This window comes from Zosterops lateralis, assembly GCF_965231275.1.
Source record: "Zosterops lateralis genome assembly, chromosome: 3".
NCBI classification, from domain to species: Eukaryota; Metazoa; Chordata; class Aves; order Passeriformes; family Zosteropidae; genus Zosterops; species Zosterops lateralis.
Genome location: NC_139764.1, coordinates 53,304,930 through 53,325,598, shown reverse-complemented (window position 1 = coordinate 53,325,598; position 20,669 = coordinate 53,304,930). Strand labels below are relative to the sequence as shown.

At 43.4% G+C, this 20,669-nt stretch overlaps 1 protein-coding gene across 4 annotated transcripts in view; it reads left to right on the top strand.

Moving 5' to 3' along the window:
• Window positions 1-11,089: 11,089 nt before the first annotated feature.
• The window catches only part of ARID1B (AT-rich interaction domain 1B), a 325,115-nt gene continuing 315,535 nt past the window's right edge, over window positions 11,090-20,669 (top strand). For 2 of the 4 annotated variants that reach the window (XM_083856435.1, XM_083856437.1), the window contains exon 1: window positions 11,090-13,670. In XM_083856435.1, coding sequence (XP_083712561.1) covers window positions 11,913-13,670 — 1,758 coding nt within the window. In that variant the 5' untranslated portion in view covers window positions 11,090-11,912. The remainder of the gene's footprint in view (window positions 13,671-20,669) is intronic. The other 2 variants (XM_083856436.1, XM_083856434.1) reach the window with 1 other exon arrangement.

Here is a 20,669-nt window from a genome sequence, read left to right as displayed (position 1 = left end):
CGGTGAAAGCTCTTACATACAACCAGTGAGTTGTATAAATCTCCTTTGAGCAGGAAAGTCGTCGCTAAGCTGAAGCTGCAGAACTAGTTACAGAGAAAAAAAACTGCACCAGAGTACTGAAAGGCTTCAAGAAGTTTATTTAGGATAAAAAGAAATTTAAAAAAAAAAATTAAGGGAAAGAATGTTGCACAACTTTATTAAGGTGGAGTAAAGGTTGATGAGTGGTCATGCCCTTCCAAGTTATAGAACACCTGGATTTGAACAGTGAAAAATAATTGCACTTTTGAGCACCAGCTCACTAAAGACTGAGCATGCCAGGCTGCTCCTTAAGCCATGCACACCTACCTCCTAGGAAGTCCCTGGAAATGGAGGCTGTGAGCACAGCTAAATAAAGAATAAAATTAAGTAACACTTGCTCGTTCACGAGCAAGGCTTGAGAATTGCTCATGGTCTGATCAGGCTGGTGCATCTGGCCTACACTTACAGACCTTAGCAGTGATGTTCCCTCCTCATTCCCTGCTCCTGAATGAAGTGCTAACTGTTATCACCCTTCACCCTTTCCCCTAGAGTCTTTTCTGAGAGCTAGTTTACACCACAAAGAATTTTCCAGTATACTTGTAATTACAAAAAACCATGGGTCAGCACAATTCATTCCAGTATCACTTTTGCCAGTATTGTTAAACCTTTGCTTCAAATGAGAGAAACTATTTTTGAAAAAGAACTTTTTTGTTAGTCATTGTTTATTCCGACTTTGTTCGGCCTGATTTTTTCACACTCCTCCCTGACATAACCATTTGGCCAACAGATTTAGCCTGGGCTTCTCCTGAAACTTTCTCTGCACTCCCCTTTCATTAAATGCTGTCATGTGTGGCACAAAGTTGATAGTTGCCAGGGCCAGTTGTATGCCCTTTTTTTGGCAGCACCAACAAAACTGACTGGTTTAGGAATCACTGAGGGGAGTATTTTGCTGTGAATACTAAAATCTAAGCAGTTTAGCATGGATACTGTCTGCTAGTAGAATAAAACCATCTCCCAGCACTGACATAAAATATTATTGGTAAAAAAACCCACAACATTTTACTGGTACAACTGTGTCTCTACCAGAGGCTTCTGTTGACACAGCCTGTCAGGGCTGGCATCTCTTTAGAGCTATGCTGGTAGACATCAGTCCCATAAATGTGATCTTGGTCATTCAGAACACATGTTCACATCTTTTTGACTCACAGTGACAACTCCATCACACAACTGCATTCAGTACAGTTACTCTTAAGACAGTAAATGCAAATGAAGATGCTAATGCATGTTGTAATTCAAATCAGTGAAACAACATCATATTCTGCTGTTCTTTCCTTACAACTTTATGCAGATTCATAAAATTTAAGGTCAGAAGATACCTTTAGGAAACATAACCTGAGGTATAACACAGGTCAGGCAATTTTATGTAATTAAGCCTCATGATTCATAAATGAGTGAGCATCTTCTAGAAACCATTTTTGAGTCAAAGACACCAAGTGAAGAAGTCACCCTTTTCCTTTCTAGCTTATAGCTTTTGTCTCATGTTTTTGAATCCTGAGCCCCAATAAGATGTTTTGACCTCTGTGATGCCATCATCTGTGCAGGTGCCTCTCCTTGAATTTTCTCCTCTCTGTGATCCATTCTTTGATCATTCTTTGACTCCTTTTATTTGCATTCTTCTAGGTAACATTCTAATCCCTTTTCCAGCAGTAGACCTGCCATCAGTCTCCTCACAGAGCAGCATAAACCACCAGGTTGACACACTAAGACATATCCCTCCCTCCTTCAGTGTCCTCTGCAGGGAGAAGGAGAACACCCTTGTGACAGTGTGCGCTCAGTGGCTGCTGTCAGCTCTGTGAGTGAGACTGAACTCAGCTGAGTGGTGTGTGTTTTCATTTTATATTTCCTGTCTGCCATGCCAAGTTTTACATTGCACTGATCCTCAAGCTCTGTGGAGGTAAAAAAGCATGCCTGGGCACTAACAACTCTGCTTTTGCAATGTCAGGGGATATTTCACATATATAAACCTTAGTAAATTTATTCTAAAATGCAGAAAGTAAGGATTTTGACTGATACATATTTGTAGGTACAAAGGTATACTTCATATTAAATTCATGTTATTAAAGCCCTTACAAGAGAATCAGCCAAGCAGAAGATGACAAGCTTAAAAAGAGATACCATTGTGATTACAGAAAGACAAGAAAAACAAACAAAATTCCTCCTTACTTTCATTCTTTCTAGCCCATAAAGTGTTTATGAGCACCTGGGTTTAACTATTCCTGCCAGCATAAAAGTAATCAATAAAGGAACACCTTGTATAGAAATAATGCATTTTCTGCAGTTACAGCTAAACAGAACAGATCTTAACAAATTCCTAAGGATCCACTTTCATTATTAAAGAAGATTCTGAATTTTCAGCTCTGCAAATAACCAGCTGAATAGCCTGTAACTCAATTTTTATTAACATGCAGTTGTACGTCACATACCTCAAAGTCCAAGTGTCCCTATGTATAGTGTTTCTGAGTACTTAACATCAGACAGCTGGAAATTTTCTCAATATGATGTATAACAAGTGACTTTATTGGGGTAATTTAGGACAGACCCTGTAGAACATGTAAAGGAGTTCTTGGCTGGGAGCTGTTTTTCCAAATCTATCTGAGAAATGACTTGCAATCTTACTCATCTTCACAGGTGCTTGATGCCATTGATTTACAATTTTATATTGCAATTCTAACAGGTTAGCTGAAATAGAGCATACACGTATGAAGGACATTATTGAGTCCAATATCTCCAGCTCGGGAGAATGAGATAGTTCCCTTTCCCATTTAATCATAAATGTTTCTTTAGTGGGCAATAAAGAAAAAGCAATGGCTTTATACAATCACCCCACAATGTTCTGAGATTCATTGCTAAGGAATAAGATTTGCTCAGATAAAAAGGATTCTCTAATACAAGTAGATTTAACATCAGACTGAATAAAGGAACTCCTGAACTGGAAGTAAAGAAGCAAAAAGGAAAGTCTAGCATGTTCCACCTTTGTTGTATTTCTAAAGGAAATGTGAATTTGTTTTTACTGATGGGTTGAGATAAATATTCCAAATAAATTAAATCATTGTTTCTGCAGTCTTTAGAGAAAATAGGAGCAAAATACACAATATAGTTAGAAAAAGAGGCAGATTACATTTAAAGCTGGTATAGACTCCATCCTAGGAACAGAGAACTTGGGTTCAAGTCTGGTCATAAAACCTGCAGTTTCCACACCTTCCAAATCATGATCCCTCAGTTTTCAAAACCTACCTAGAAAGTCAATTCCCCTTAGCTGAGTAATGAGCTGGATTTACACAACTGTAACAGAACCCACCATACTCAAGAGGCTTGATTTTTATGATTCCCTTTCCTGCCCAAGTAAAGTTAGCAACAAATCTTTTGAACAAGATGGAGCACTGGAGGTCACAATAGTGAACTTTGAAACAGACATAAAATGGAAATCACCTAATTCATTCATACCAAACCAACCTAATTAATCAGCAGTGCTCTTCAAATACATGACTCCATTGAGCTGTGCAAATAAGATCCCTGCATAAAAATTATATGTATTAAAATTAAATCAGTAAAATGTTTAGTACTGGCCTTACTTTGCTCTTGCTGAACTTTGATTCCTCTGTCACAAAGCACTTTGAAAATTCCCTCTCAGTGGTACCAGCTCTTCAATGAAGAGAAAAAACCCCAAGATATCTGTGATGATTTTACATTATGCGACCTTTCCCAGAATGAGTGCAGTCTCTGATTTGTAGCTGGTGAGAATCACCATGGATAGTGGTTCCCAAATTATGGTCCTTTCTTCTTGGACACATGCATAGTAAGTTTACACCCAGCACAGAACGGTGTGGCAATTTGAATTTAAATGTGGTCAAATGAAAACCACATTTGTCCAATCATCTGAATGAGAAGAAACCAGTTGTAACACAGCAAAAAGATATAAACACATTTTATTTTGTTATGGAGTTTGCTGAATAGATTAGAAAAATCTTAATAGTAGTTGTATATTACTTTTTTAAGAAAAAGAGAGAACCCAGGGTTTTTTTCTCCACTTAAAATTTTCCTAAAATCCACCAAGCGAGATAAAATATTAGGGATGGTCTGTTTGGAATGAAAAACAAACAAACAAAAAATAATTAGCATAAAAAGCAAACCTATTGTCAGTCCCTGAGTCTTTCCTGCCTCTGACTATAGCATCTGGATTTGTTAATGCAGATGACTCACATTGTTAAGTCTTTGTTAAATAACTAGATGATATTTTGGATTAATAAAATTCTAATTTTAATAACATTACTTTTTATATTTAAGCAAGAAGAAACAGATGTTTTTAACAATCCAGTCCTCATCACATGGTAGATTCTCTTGTCTGTCACTAAGTTGCATGACTTAACAGGAGCAAGGACTACATGAATTAGTAAGCATTTCTAGGATCACACCCTAGACTAGTAGCATTTTGAGATCTTTTAGAACTGCATATCTTGAAGTAGTTTACATCCAGGATATTAAAAAAAACCCTCCACTTAGGGTAGTTGAGCTCTTGGCTTATTTGAAGCAGGCGGCCATCTGTGGGGCCTTCTAAAGAAATGCTTTGCCCTCGTAATGAGGATTTGATCGTGGCTTTGGCAATCAGGCATGTCGCGGCAGAGAGGATGTGAAAGTGAGGTACTCGAGCGGCAGTTGGTGGTGATGTCCTGTTTGCAGAGGGCAGGAGCAAGCTCAGCAAGTCCACGGGGACTGTACATGTAACCCACAGCTACTGCAGCCCTCAGGAGCGCAGCTTTCTCCTCTGCTGGCTCCCTGAGAACAAAGCCACGGCTGCCCCTTCTCCAGCTGATGTGGAGCAGCTTCATCCAAACTAACCTCTCTGAGTGAATCTAGAGATCGCAGGCATTTCAGCTGCATCCTGTGCAAGGAGCATTCCCTTGAAAGAATTGCAAGCTCACTTTCACAGCTTACAGGCTCTATTGAATTACTCTGTAAGCAAGGATGATGGACCAGCAGCTGTAATACAAACCTGGGACTCTGGAGGTGTACATACAGTTCAGCATACACTTCATAAGTGTACTTCCCATTGATGCAGAAATGGAAAGAATATAATAAGAAATTAATAAAGAAATAAAGATGGCAAACCTCATACCCTGGAGTTTTTACTACTCCGGGCCAGACATGTAAAGAATGGATAAATGGTCTTTACTAACATGTGACTGTCTCTATACCATGACTAATATTTAGGGCCTAAATGGATGGAGTCCCTCAGTACATCAAAAGTACATTGTGTTTATTGAAGAGGTTACTACCACCTGCCAGCTGTTTATTGTCCCTCAGCTGGAGTCTACTGTCTCCTCAGATCTGTTGGCTCAGTTTATCCTAATCTTATTCAGGCAAATGGGTCTCAGTTAATGCAGATAGTTTAAACAGTACATCTGGTAACTTGGGTTGTTTAATCTAGACAGGGTTGGGGAATATATGTAGGAGCAACTGTATCAGCAGATGTGAGGATCATTAATATCTGACAGGATGATGCCGACAAAAAATGGGGACAGTAATTTTTTTCCACTGGCTCAGCTGGTGAAAAGAGCACCTGTTTATAATCTTATGACATAATTTTCTTTCAGCAGTACTGCTGGCCAAACAGACCCCATTATCTCCCTCTGCCACCAAACCTCTTCTTTGGTCAAACAGAAAGAAGTGGGTAACAGCCTTGTGTGCTCTGCCCCTTCTCTTCCCCCTTCCTGTTATGCCAGCTCTACTGTTTGGGCCGTTGGGTGAGTCAGTGCAAGGATCTGGATAAAAATAAGTTTCCTTTTTCCCCTCTTGGATTGCTGGCACGTCATGCATCTGTGCAGACCCTTGCACCAGCACCCCCAAGGTCCATACCAAGTAGCTGTGGCAGTCACCTGGAGCTCCTGGAGCTGGCGCTGCAGATGAAAGAAGTGTTCATGCAGTCATGGCATTCCTCCCTTGTGTCTCTTTTCCTTGATGGTGAAGTGGGAGCAACTGGACTTCTCGGTGTACAGGAGTGGTTTAAGCGTAAATGTATCAAATCAACAGCTCTCAACCAGGAAGTTGCCCCCTGAGAAAGCACAAGATGTACCAATTTGGGATGGAGAAGGCTCAGGATATTTTCATGTGACCTCTTCCACCTCTCATCTCCCTCACCCTCTTTGAGGCTTTGCAGCTCTTCCTTTTCATCCCCAAGAGCATTCACTTTGTGTCCCTTGTGCAAAGGAGCTGAAGAAAATTGGCACTGGGGTGAACTTTGTTGGAACTTGGAGGGCAGGATTACAGTGTGAATGATATTTATGAGTGATACAGCATGGCTATACTTCAGGAGGCTAAGGCAGCTGCAAGTTGGGCTGCAGGAATTTGGGATTATCCAGCAAGCAGATCTGTATGCACGGGTGAAAGGGTGGGTAATCAAGATAATGTGAGGGAAAGAGGGAATTACAGATTATTACAGAAAAGGTGGGTCTCCAGCAAAAACTCAGAGATGCTGTATTTGAGATTGTAAATGGTAAAATACTACAAAAATGGGTCAGAAACAGAGTGCATCAGGCAAAATCATAATTTAGCACACTTATAAAAAATTCAGAGTTACGTACACACTATAGTAATAGAAAAAAATTCCATTTGCAAAGGGAGAATAGTGTGGCATCTTGTATTAAAATCCATGCATTTCTATCTGTACCATAAAAATATCCTACAGAAAAATATTTTACTTGGTTAAATGTAGGCCATTGTTTACATGGAGGCCATAGTAATCTGTTTTTAAAAACAGCAATTGATAAATACTGTGATATATAAAATATAAAACTATAGAGTGGAAAAAGTTTAGGGAAGAAAACTTAAGGCTGTTTTTTTTTTTTTCCTTGGAACATCCAGCATGTTTACAGCTAAGGTACCAATCTCATTTATTTTATGAGAGTGAAAGCTGTGTACTGTCAGTTTGACTGTTCCTTCAATGTATCAGTCAGCCCAGCATGCTACAACTGACAATAGGAAGGACATCCAACCAGTGTGCAACTAGCAGCAAATACTTCTTTTGGTTTCCCATGTATCTCTTGCACATCGGGAAAGAAAAGATTTGTAAAAAGCAGGAGAATGGGAAAGAAACTTGGCAGAGAACTCTATGATTACTGTTACACTGACTCTTGTTTAACTTTTCTGATTTATAAAAAATGTGACCATAAATTATTAAGTCAAAGGAAGGACAGCCTTTTCCCTAAATTTCTTCAAAATGCAATGATGTTCTCAAACAATGGCATAGGATTCAGAAATATCAGTGTAATTCAGTTTAAAGGCTTAGATTTCACTGGTGGGTGAACCCTAAAATCAACAATCCCTCCTATTACTGCCAAATGCAAGATTTTGTTTTGATATAGAAAATTGGTTGGGCCCCTATTTCACCAACGTACAGATACAAGAACTGTTTTTTCACAGAGGCCTCAGTCCACAGAAGCACTTAGGGCTTAACTTTAAGGAAGCAAGTGATCTAGTTGACTTCAATAGATTATTCACATTTGTAAAATTGAGGTATTTAACCAGTCTATTCAAGTGGTCTAACTCTAGCATGTTGCATTTTCATAATAAAATCATGTGTGACATTCTCAAGATGAAGATGGTGATGTTCTAAAGTCCTTTTGTTTACACATCGCCTGAAGAAATTGATTAAATTGGCCAGGATTAATGGCTGGTAAAGATTGGATTTTAATTAAATGGTACAATGTGTCACTCTTTACATGTTTTAGGCCATGATCTGTTGGCATAAACCACATTTTTTTCAAAGTTCATTTTGTCCAGCTACAATAAAATTTTTACACTTACCTTTAGGCTTTACACCTAACAGATTCTGGCTTATCAGCTAGACGTCTACAGCATTAGTTTACTTTTTACATTTGTGATTGAAATGTAAATATTACACAATAAATAAAACACTACTGTTATATTTATATGTTGACCGCATGAGGGATCTTTTAAAGCAAAATTCCATTACTATAGTTCCAGATACCAAGCTGAAGCAGCCCTGAGCTGGCTGCCTACTTTTCTGCAATCTGATTTATGCCTTATTGAAATAAATTAAAAGATTTGCACTGACTTCAGAATGATTTCGATTGGATGTTTAACTAGTAATAGAAATGATAATTTCATAAAAGCCCACATACTTCTCTCTTTTTTTCTCATTAAATCTAATGCAAATCTAAAAGAAGGAAATTGAGAATTACAGTGAATTTGAACAACAGTTTCATTAAATTGCACAGTGGATTTAACCATAAAGCACAACAAGATCCCAATAAAAAGCTTTTTCTTTTGTACACAGAGATTTTTCAGATATACTCACCCATGTCAAATCCAACAGGCTCTTGAAACTCGGACTGGATTTTTACCAAAAAAATTTAAATATTTTTCCCAATACCTCTAACATAACATCTCATCAATATTAAAATATTGGTTTGTTTTCCACCTGTCTCTTCAGTGTTACTTTTTGTATGACTTGGAAGGCGAAATGGAAGGATGGCTGCTGTACTGCTGGGAAAGGCAGTAACTTTCATGGGGTTGAACTACAGACAGGTGGCCTAGAGGGTCTGTATAAATGTTGCAGCCAGTGGTCTAAACAAATTACCAACAGTAAGTTTAGAAAATTATGGTGTTTATTTTGAAGAGGGATCCTAGAGCACCAGAGTTTATAATTTATCAGGAAAAATCAAGAGAAAGAAACTACACTTGGTCAACATTGGTTTATAGAAAATAATTAAATTGAAGGAACAATGAAAATAGAACGAAAGTTGAAACTGCGTACTTGCGATATCAAATATCAACGCAATCACTTTGCAGCAGATAATATGCATGGCAATTAGACCTTTTTTACATTATATTATAATAAATTCATAATTCATGCATACAATGAGAGCTTTTGGAAAGGAGCATTTGAATTTAACAAACACTACCACTCATCATCTGAGCAAAGATGGCAAAAGGAATTTCAACATTATTTGCGATCTAAAAAATTGAACCATCGTTGTTGCTTTGTGTTGTGCTTCCCTTGCACAGACTGCAGTGCCTTCTGTCTGCTTTAGGGTGTGGCATCTGCCATTGGGGAGGAAAAACTGGCATGTGTTGCCTTTTATAGCAGACTGATTTCATTGTGCTGAGGGCCTCAATTTTGTAGCCTCTTAGTTCCAATCTTGCAGCCGAGTTGCTGAAACAAATGGGAGGATAAGGAGTTAGTGGTATCAACTCTTCAGTTTAAAGCCTCATCCTTTTTCCCCCCCCCTTTCCCAGGGAAAACATTTCAAAGTAAATTTGTGTTAAACTTTTGCGAGTTATTTTCCTGACTGGAAAGAGTTGCAGAGTGTGTCAGGAAGTGATCGTGATCTGCGGCCCAGGCACTATCAGCACATCTTAGCAGATCATCAATATATGTATTTTTCTCAAATATAAATGTCTCAAAGTGCTTAATTGAATTTATATTTTATGTTAGAGTACACATGTAAAGAAATATACACAAGGAGACATCTATATTTTTATTTGCATATGAAAGACTTTAAGAATCAACTTAGGTGGTTTAATGTGTATAATTAGCGTGCATTTGAATATAGAAAAGAAGAAAATCCAGGAGATAATGTCAAAAAGGCTCACTAACAAAGATGTAGTATTCTCTTGGCAAAAGCTGATGAATGATTTGGCATGAATTCATCTTACGGCTCTGTTATTCTCTCTCCTACAAAGATGATATATCCCTTTCTAGCAGTTTGCATAGAATTGCAATTTGTTGTTGTTACAGACTGTAATGACCCTTGGGTATGCACCTGATTCCCCCTGCTAGAATTACTCACATTTTTTTTTTCCTGCTCTGTGTTTATATATGTGTAGCCATATAACATTTTTGCACTTGCAAAGGAAACCAAAAAAACTCACACAAAACCACCAACCAACCAAAAAACCCAAACCCCCCAACTATAAAACAGAAGTATTAGCAAGATGTACTTCATGAGCACTGAGACTTTTCAAAACTAACTCCACAATGCAAATCATAATATTTCTGACTTTTCATACAGAACTAAAATTAATAGACACTGGAATCACACTGCTCATACATTTATCAATAATCTTTGCATGTAACTCAACATTAGAGCATGAAGCTTCTGCTCCTTTAATATTTTCACAGTGAATTCAAAAAAGCCTACCTACTCGTGACAGCATCTTTCTTGATATGCTGCATTTTTCTCTACCATTATGATTGAATCTCCTATTTATCCATTTTGAAATTTGAAAACGTGCTTACCTTTAACAGAGCGTATAAATATATTAATTTAAAACACTGTGGTTTAGATCCTTGCTGTATTGAAAACATTTGCTAATATCCCAGTTTGCTGTATTCACAGCCAAGTATTTGATCTCCCAAACGCTTTCATTAGTTGAACGTAATGTGTGACTATTACCTTTTGTTATACTAGGGTATCACTTGTATTAAGATAGTTATAAAAAACCCTTCAAACTGTTCTGGTTCAAAAATGTAGGTCAGCAGCATCTTTCCATTTGGAGCAAGAGTTACTCAGATTACATATTTTGGGGTTTGTGTTACTACGTTTTCATGAGTGTCTTGTGCATACTAGAAATTATATTGTTTGGGGAAACAGTTATGAGACCAAAAATGTCTCTCGCTCTTTGATCAACTCCCGTTGAACTGCCAATAAGTACACAGAGCATATTGAGAACGGCCCTATATATAAAAGCATCATCAGTGCAAATGACCGTTAGAATTTGGAGACAGCTGGACAACGTGGACAACTGCAAAGATGCTACAACTGCAGAATTTTAGCTTAAATGTTATAACCGTCTTCACATACAATATATAAATCTTCACGGGGCGGGTGGCTGGGGCGGGGGGGAAAATCCCAAACAAATCTAATTTCTCCGTCGCATGAGCCCTGGGAACACGAGGCGGCTGCTGGGCACAGCACAGGGGGCTGGGGGGGGCCCCCAAAGTTTGGCCGGTCCATCTGCTGGGCGCAGCCGGAGCGCATGGCGGCCTCGCCTCCCTCCCGCCGCCCCGGCCCGGCCCGGCCCGCGCGGGGCACCGGGGCCGCTCCCGCTCCCCGCCCCGCCCCAGCCGCGTTCCGTTCCCGGCCCGGGGCGCCCGTCGAGGCCCGCCTCGACCGCCGGCTCGGAGCGGCCCCCGCGGGCTCGGAGCTCGGCTGGGCCGCCACCCCCGGCGGACAAACGGGCGGGACCCGCCGGGCCCGGGAGCGGGGGGACCCGCGGGGGCCGCGCCGGCGGGAGAGCGGGAGGGGAGCGGAGCCCGGGCGAGTCCGGCGCGGAGTCCAGTCCGCGTTTTGCGGGTGCGCGGCGGCGGCCGGGGCGGAGGGGGCGATGGCTGCCGGCTCCGGCTCGCCCGCTCGCTCATGCCATGCTGGGCCAGCGCGGCCCCGGCAGACGTGTGTGTACCCATATCCGGGTTAGGGAGGAAAGGAGGAGAGAAAAAAAAAAAAAAGTTTCATTTAAACCTGAACAAAAAAACTTTCAACGTGAAATCACACAGCGGGAACGGGCACGGAGCGTAAGGCGTTCATTTCTAACCTGAAGCACGGACTCGGGGAGGGAACTCGCTGTGACTCGGTGCGTGCGGAGCGGCCCGCAGGGGATACTCTGGCCTCATCAAGTCCCTGCCCCGGCCGCTTCTCCTCCTGCCCCTCTCCTTCCCCCCACCCCTCTGCTCGCCCCCCATTTTTCAGAGTGGGAGTCGATTTTTTTGTTTCCTTTATTTTTTTTTTTCAACTTTGGTTGGTTTTTAAAAATTTTTTTTTGGTAGTTCCTATTATCATCACCAGTTTCTCCGGCCTCGCAATGTTGCGGTGATCATGGCCGCGCAAGTGGCAGCAGCTCCGGCGAGTGCAAACAACAGCAAGGGCAAAGCGCCGGGCCTGCCGGGCGGCCTGGGCCCAGAGCGAGCCCCGGGGGGGGCCGCGCCTGCCGGGCCGGGCCCCGCGCTGGGGGTCGGCGAGGGGAGTCCGGCCGGCGGCGGCAGCGTGAATAATTTAGATCCCCATCTCCACCACCACCACCACCAGCACCGCGGCGAGCCGCCGAACATGGCCAATAACGCGGCTCCCGCCGCTGCCGCCGGTAACAACAACAACGCCAGCGGCGGCGGCGGCTCCTCCTCGGAGCCCGCTCTGAAGGAAGGTGGAAGCTCCTCGGAGTTATCTTCATCTTCTTCGTCTTCTTCCTCCTCCTCCTCCTCCTCCTCCAACCCGGGCTCGGCTATGGAGACGGGGCTGCTCCCCAACCACAAGCTGAAGAGCGTCGGAGGCGATCACCCCGCCGCGCCGCCCCACCACCACCATGCCCACCACCCGCATCACCATGCCCACCACCACCACCGTGCCCACCACCCGCACCACCACCACCACCACCATGCACTACAGCAGCAGCTAAATCAATTCCCGCCGCCGCAGCAGCCGCCGCCTCAGCACCATCCCGTGCAGAATAACAACAGCAGCCTCGGCGGCGGCGGCGGCGGCGGCAGCGGCAGCAACAACAACGGCGGTGGCGGTGGCGGCGCTGCTCAGCCCAGTGCAGACATGGAGCAGCAGCAACATGGAGGAAAAGACAGTGTTTTGGGCGCTCAGGCCGAGCCCCCCCAGCAGCCGCAGCAAATGCTGAATAAAGGCGCCGACGAGGAGGAGATGCCCGGCAAGATGGGCGAGCCCATCGGCGGCCGCTACGACCACCCCGGCTTGGGACCCCTGGGCGGACAGCAGCAGCCCCAGCAGCCGCCCCCGAGCGCTGGGAGCGGCGGCGGCGGCCTCGGCGGCGGCGGCGGGAGCGGGGGAGGCGGCGGCGGCCCCTCCGCGGTGGGTGTCTCGGAGTTCAATAGCTATTATGGCAACCCTGCCCCTGCCCCTGCCAGCAGCGCTACGGCGAGCCGCGCCGGGCCTTGCTTTGATCAACATGGCGGACAACAAAGCCCCGGGATGGGGATAATGCACCCCGCGGCGGCCCCCAACAGCATGGACCCCCTGCAGAACTCCCACGAAGGGTACCCCAACAGCCAGTACAACCACTACCCGGGCTACGGCCGCGGCCCCGGCGGCGGCGGCGCGGGCGGCGGCGGCGGCGGCGCGGGAGCCGTGGCGGCGGCGGCGGCCGCCGGGGCAGGCGGCGGCTACGGGGGCTCGGCGGCGGGCTACGGGGTGCTGAGCTCCCCGCGGCAGCCCGGCGGCGGCGGCATGATGATGGGCCCCGGCGGCGGAGCCGGCCTCGGCAAGGCTGGTGCCGGCGCGGCGGCCGGCGGCTTCGCGCGGTTCTCCGGGCAGAACCAGCACCCGTCCGGGGCCACCCCTACCTTGAACCAGCTGCTCACGTCCCCCAGCCCCATGATGCGGAGCTATGGCAGCAGCTACCCCGACTACAGCAGCCCCAGCGCCCCGCCGCAGCCCCAGCCCCAGGCGGCGGCGGCCGCCCCGGGAAGCCAGCAGGCAGCGGCGGGCATGGGCATGGGCAAGGACATGGGCGCCCAGTACGGAGCGGCGAACCCGGCCTGGGCAGCGGCACAACAAAGGAACCACCCGGCGATGAGCCCCGGGAGCACCGGGCAGGCCATCAGCAGGACCCAGGTAACTCCCCGCGCTCGGTTCGTGATGGCTCATGCCTCCGTGTCCCTCGTGTCGGGCTCTTAGTTTCTTTATAATTCACTTTTTTTCTCTTCCTCCCCCCCACCCCCCCTTTTTTTTGTCTTTTATTTTGTTCTCTTCCACCCCCCCCACCCCACCCCCCCCGTTCGCTTCTGGGCCAGTTTTGCCCCTCGCCGCCTCCGTAGCGAGGGTGAGCCGTGCACAATGCGCGGCCCCGTTGGGGCTGGAGGCGCCGGAGTGTGGCTTTCGCTGCCGAAATTAGGTTGTTCTCAGACCCAATTAATATTTTCCCCCACCACTTTGAAACAGCGTCGCAGAGGCGCAGGGCCCGGAGGACAAGCAGCTCGGGACGGACGGGGGCGGGGGGTTGGATTTTGTAACCGGAGTGCCGGACCCGGGGGGCTCCCGAGGGATAGCGTCCATTATTTTTCACGGGGCTTTTTTTTTTTTTTTTTTTCCTTCTCTTTAACCCGTTGGGTTGTTTTTTTTTTTTTTGGTTTTTTTTTTTTTTTTTGTTGTTGTTTTTTTTTTTGGGGGGGGGGTTAATTTTTTTTTTTTTTTTTTTTAATATCTCCGAGCAGAATGAGTTGCGCCGTTGCGCGCTCTTAGCAAATTAGTTAGTCAGTGATTGGAGTTACCGCAGTGAGATCCACCTAACGCGGCCGCGCTCCTTTCCCGGTGGGAAGAGCGCGCGCGTGCGTGTGTGTGTGCGCGCTGTGCTCCCTCCCGGCCCGCGCGCCTGTCCCGGCCCGCTGACCTGCGGGACGCGCCCGCGGAGCTGCCTTGCGCTTCTGCACACACACACGCGGAAATTAAAAAAAAAAAAAAAAAATTAAAAATAATTAAAAAAAAAAAAAAAGGGAAAGAAAAAAAAAAAAAAGAGGGAAAAGTCCTTGGCGTGAGGGAAGGAGCGCGGGCACCGGGGCAGGCCGTCGCCCCCGCTCCCTCCCGCACTCCCGTGCCCCAGCCCCGGTAGCTCCGGCGATCGATGGATGGATGGAGGGATCCGATCGATAGGCAGGCGCGATGAGCGCGGGGCGGCGGGCGCGGCGCAGAGCGCCTTTTCCGGGGCGGCGCGGCGCGGGAGGAACGCCGGCTGCCGGGCGCGACCCTCGGAGCAGCGTCCGGGTCTCCTCCGCCCGCCAGGTTGGGAATTTGAATTGTGGAGGTAAACTGGCTGCAACCGTCTCCCGACAGCTGCCTCCGAGTTGACATCTAATCTGCCATCTGATTGGCTCCGCGCGCGCCATTGGGCACCTCGCGCCGCTGATGTAAATAGAGGCGCTGGAGCGGCGCAGGCACAGCGGCCCCCGCCGCAAACACCGCCGGCACCGGGGGCACCGGGCCGCCTTCCCCTGCTCCCTCCGGCCTGCCCTGCCCGCGCCGCCCGCCGCTCCTGCCCACCGATTGATTTGTTTATCTGCTTATCTATATTTGCTTTACTTATTTTAGACTTTTAATTCCGCGCTAATTAGAGGCCGGTAGGGAAAGTGCCTCCTAATAACAGCGCTTTTGGACCAGGGCTCGGGTTTTTCGGGTCGCGCTCGCGCCTTCTTACCGACAAAACCCTGGCAAACCGAAATGTTTTGTAATGTTGCAGGTTACGGATGTTATACGAGGGATTGGATTTTTATTAAAAAAAAAGAAACCAAATACTAGTTTTGTTGCATTTCTGTTAGCTCGATGGCTAACCTGTGCATGCCTCTTGAGAAGACCATGTTTGCATGTGAGCTGCTGTAGGTGAGAAAATGCCGTGTGTTGTACAAAGAAGGGAAGAAGGAACCGCTCTGCCAGAGGTTGTGTTTGTTTCAGCTCCGCAACAAATCCAGATATTTGAGAGAAAACGTGCTTTTATTTGGATTGTGATTAGAATACTTCAAGAAGCATCGGGAGTTGTTGATCTCTTTATTTTTCTGCACAAGTGTGAGATTAGGCTTGAATTCTCAGTAGGAAAGTGAATTGTGTTAAATGGAGTAGTGCATTAGAATTTTATGGGGTTTTTTTCCCTTCAACAAGATCTTTCTATTAAGAACTGTTAAATCTTTTAACAGCTTTTAACAGCAAGGTCTGACAGGAACAAATGCAGGTGTGTGCTTTTGGAGTCCTCCAACGGCTGGATCTTTCCATGAAGTAATGAATAGAATCTGAAAAAATCACCGTTTAATATTGCAAATGGTGCATTAATCCTGATTTAAAAAAAACACCAAATAGAAACCTTAGATGGGCTGTGTGTGTGTTTGTCTACTTCCAACAGACCATTCCTGTAATGCTTTTATGCTGTTTTCCTTTCTTTTTCTTCCAAGGAAATAAGATGTGTGTGTGTGTGTGCTTTTACCTTTTTTAAATTTGCAATGGTAAAAGGGTCACTGGAAGCCATAATGAAATAAGGCCTCGTATGCATAGCCTTTCATAATTACTCTAAAAATGTTTGCATCATCTCCTTTTAAACAGGTAGTTCAGAATTTGTGACTTTAAAAGCTAGGAAAACCGTTGTCAGACACCGTACGTGCTGGTTCAGCGTGCTCTTTCTTCATGGCAGAGATTGCTTAAAGTATTTTATTTTTATTGGAGGAGTGAGAGTAAATTCGTTTATGTCCTCAGTATGACCCTTAGAAATACTTCCTTATATTTATGGGTTTACATCCTCTCTTATAGATTTCTTTTTTCCTTTTTTTTTTTTTTTTTTTTTTGCACTGTAAGGATCGGCATGCAGCTTGGAAAGAATAGTCTGGCAAGAGCACAATTTCTTTGATTATTTTTTAAATTATCTTTTCCTCAAAATAATTGTCATAAGGGCAAGACATTGTTTTTTTGTGAGTTTTCCCTTTAACCAGTAAGAGATTGAGATAAAATTTTTTTTTAGGTTTTAAATTAATATTTTTTGATGTATAAAATGGGTTATGTCAAAAAATAGTTACCATTAGCTTGCAGAACACAGTTGGTTTTGTACATTGTTATTTATTTTTAATTACCACTTGTCAATCTCCATGTATGATGTATTATTAAGTAGAGAAATTGTTTGTTTTTTGAAAGAGAAAATTGGAATATATAGTCTAGCATCTGAACAGAAGGCTTCTCTTTATTTTTTTTAATGGTCATATGTGTGTATGCTCTTGATATGTGTGTACACACATTAGAATCTGCTCACTTGTCATGTGTCTTTGCAAAGCAGATGTTGATTGGCCCCTAAGCCTATAAGGAACTATTGTCCTGTGAACAGAGAGAAAGGACTGACAGTAAGCTACAACATCTGAGATGCTTGTTCAGGAAATTCTTGCCTCGGCATGGGTAATTTTTGTAGTACGTAGAACTGTGGCATCCTACTCTGAACTAAGTTCTGTATTTGTCCAACCTATTAAATTATTTAAGAAAAATCTACTTCCATTTAATTTAATCACCTTACCTAACTGAGAGATGTGATGGAAGCTTGCAATAGAGGCCTCCTCCTTTTGAAGAAACGCACGTTTTCGAAGCAGATGGATGTTGCTCACACAGATACATTGATTTGGTGGTGGGGAACTTGTGTGATCCTAGTACAGTACCTTGTCATTCAGGTATTTTTGATTATTGATTAATCTTTGACAGCATACAGGCATTTATAGTCCTGAGGCTCCTTTTATTCTTCATTTCTGATTCGCACTGCATAGTTTAACACATTAGCTGGCCTCTCAGTGTGCACTTTATACACGTCTTTCTCCTTTGTGCATGTGTGTATGATTTACATACACCTACACAGAAGGAGAGAACCTGGGTCTTTTCAGGAGTACCTGTGTAAGATACAGAGCAAGTATTAGAAAAAAATCTGTCGAGCTTCTCCTAGTTTGTGAATGTATCATTTGTTTTGTTTCATAGAAGCTCCGAATATGCCTGATTCTGCAGCTCTTTTTATGCCAAATAGATTGCCCGTATTGAGAGTTCTGGCTAAGCCAAGGCTGCAGAATCATGTCCTGTGCCTGAAGGCCATTAAACAGCTGTTAGTGTGGTGAATAGATTCTTGATGTCTCAATGGGAGAATAAAATATATTTTTCCCTGTGCAGTTTCAAATAAACAGTTTAGTATTCACATAGCTTCTATTTAGAAGTAGCAAATAGCAATATTCACAGTTAGTAGCATCTATATATATATTACGACCATATATTTGACACTTTGTGGTTTGGTGTTCAGTTATTGGTTTCTGTAGTAGCGCTTATGCCTACACATGGAACAGCAGAACCCTGTGTACGAGGTACAATAAAGAAAGAGAGATGCAAACCTGCCTACTCTATTACTGCTTCCATAATGTAAGGATTTTTTTACTGAGCAGTCGATTGCTATCTTTTTGGCATTCTGACCTGAATCTTGGGGGATAAAAACTAAGGCATTTAATGCATTGCTAAATTTTCTAGTTACGTGTGTAAAATGTTTTTGAAATTACTAAGTGTGGTCTGTTAGGTGATGCTTGTTCATTCTGAAATAGTACCTTAGTTAAAACTAGATTAAATTCATACAATGAAACAAGTTTGATTAGTTACCGATAGATCTTTCTTACTTTCGTGCCTCAAATATTTTGTTATAGGTATTTTGACATTCTAATTGTTAACATGAGAATGGCAGTAGTTTATTTACTCTTTGGTCCCTGAGATTGTACCTGTGCCCTATACCAGTTAGATCTCTCAGTACTTCTTCAAAATGTGCCATTTATCAGGAGGCTTTGAAGATTCTCTGTGGATATGTAAAGCAGTGTTGCCACATTCACTGTGCATGCATGCTCAAGGCTGCAGAATTTCAGTAGCATGTGTTTGTGGTAGGCTAACTTGCTAGAGTATATTTTAGAATTGTGATTATTAAGGTACTTGGGAAAAAAACTTTTTTCTTTCAATTTTGGGGCTATTTACATAGTGTTAAATATATGTTTTGGTACGATTGAATGAGGACTTTAATTAAACTTAAATTAAAAGTATACCTTAGTGGTTTTCAAATTTGTTTTGAAAACTGGTAAGAGAAAAGTGCTGCTTAGCGGTGTTGTTTTTGTATTGCTTGGTGCTTATAGAAGCAAATAAATGTGCACAAAAATGTTGTGGAGCCCATCGTATTAGAGCAAAATTTATTTTGAGGAAGTCTTACCTGCTAATAAATTTAAAATTATTTTTTAGTAGACCTGAAGGGTTCCTGTACATTTAATGTATGTTTTGCTATTCAAATCATAGTATTACCCTTTTACTTTTTCTGTTCCCCAATCATACCTGTTCATGCTCAGTTTCACACACACATGCTGATGTGCTGGCAGAATGCTGCAGTGTTTGTGTTGGAGGTGGGTTGGACAATTTCTGTTGTTGTACTTCCAGTTCTGAGAGCGTGACATCATCCAGTGATCCACCAGGAACGTGTCAGCTCCAAAAAAGCCAAACGTGTCCAGGGTGGTGTTCCTCTGCAGTCGAGGAATCCTCAGGGATAAATGTATCTTACAAAACCAATGTGAATCTATGAACAGTGGGGACAGTAGATGGCAAATTTGTACAGGATTGATTTTAACTACCTTTATCTTCTCGGGTACAATATTCCAAGCACATTTGATCTTTACACAATTCTTCTGGAGTGCCTTGGACTAGAGTAAAAAATTATTCTCCCTGTTGTACATGGTGGGGAAACAGAGGCACATAACATCCACTTTGCTTCAGACAGGCACGCTTGAGGACAGGTCTTGTGAAAATAGCCAGGGTCTTGGTGCCGTAAATTCTGGCTTTTGAATAAATCCAGTCGTATTGTGAGCACATTCTGTTGTGGGAGAATGTGAGCTTTACTGGAATCTATTCAGCGAGTAAGAAGACAAATAACTGAGTGAAACAAGGGATTTGTCTGCTCTATCAGTACAGTCACCTTAAGCATAAGGCACTATAATCCAAAATTTCAGTATTCCTTGCACTGTTTTATCATTACATAAACAATATCATCTATATAAAGATGCTAGATTTCTCACAGAAATTAAACTCTGAGGAAAATTGAATTGAACAAGTGCCCAGGAGCTTAACGAGCGTCATGGAACTTGTGTTGTGATGAGTATTCTGTACAAAGCACCAGTGTGTGCTGGGGTGGGGTGCACATGGGGGTGCATGCACAGACTTCCTTACCATCAAAATCCCGTTGTTTTATCTGGCAGATACCTTGTCTTCAGTTTTGAAGTGAACAGATTTGATGCAGAAATCACAGTTGTTGTGTCTTATTTAAAATTTGCTTTTCACATGGGAATTGTTCTTACTGCAAATATGAAGTACCTTTTATCAAACTCTGTATTCCCAATGTAGGATGCTTATGTTATCTGAAGGTGCCTGCAGTTGTTTTGGAAATTGTGAAACCTAAGATCATTGTCCTGATGCTTTTATTAAAATATTTTATTTATGTTTATTAAAACTAACGTAGAAGTTTTTGGCAGATGTGATTTGAAAGGTGTGGATACATTGTGTATTTATGTCCCATGTATCATGGAAAATGTTAGTTTCCTTACCAATTTAACAAGTGTCTGAAGCAGCTGAATTTCTAAATGTATAGTGGCCAATTTGTGGATATTAAACAGAGTTTGATGGTTCTACAGCGTGTATAAGGAATTGCTTTCAACACAGACCTATCAGTGTGTGATCTACATTCATATTACTTTTTGCATTTGAGTCATTGTGGGTTAGTAACTGCATTAGAAAGACCAAGCATGTATAGAAGTATGTAATCTCTTTATTAGTCTTTTCTCCAATTTTAAGAGCTATTAATTAATCTTTTGCACCTGATCATTCACAATTGCCAAATGATGTCGTGCCTTTAAGAATTCACTGCTGTTCTCTGTCTTTGCCCTACGTTGTAGGCTTCTTAGATTTGAAAAGATACCGAATTCAGGTTTGTGATGTAGTAATTGTTTATGAAGACATCCCTCTGAGTGATAGGCCCTCTGACACTTCCATCTGTAAGGCTGTGCCACCGATCTCCCCTGCCACCCACATCAGTCTCTTTCTGAC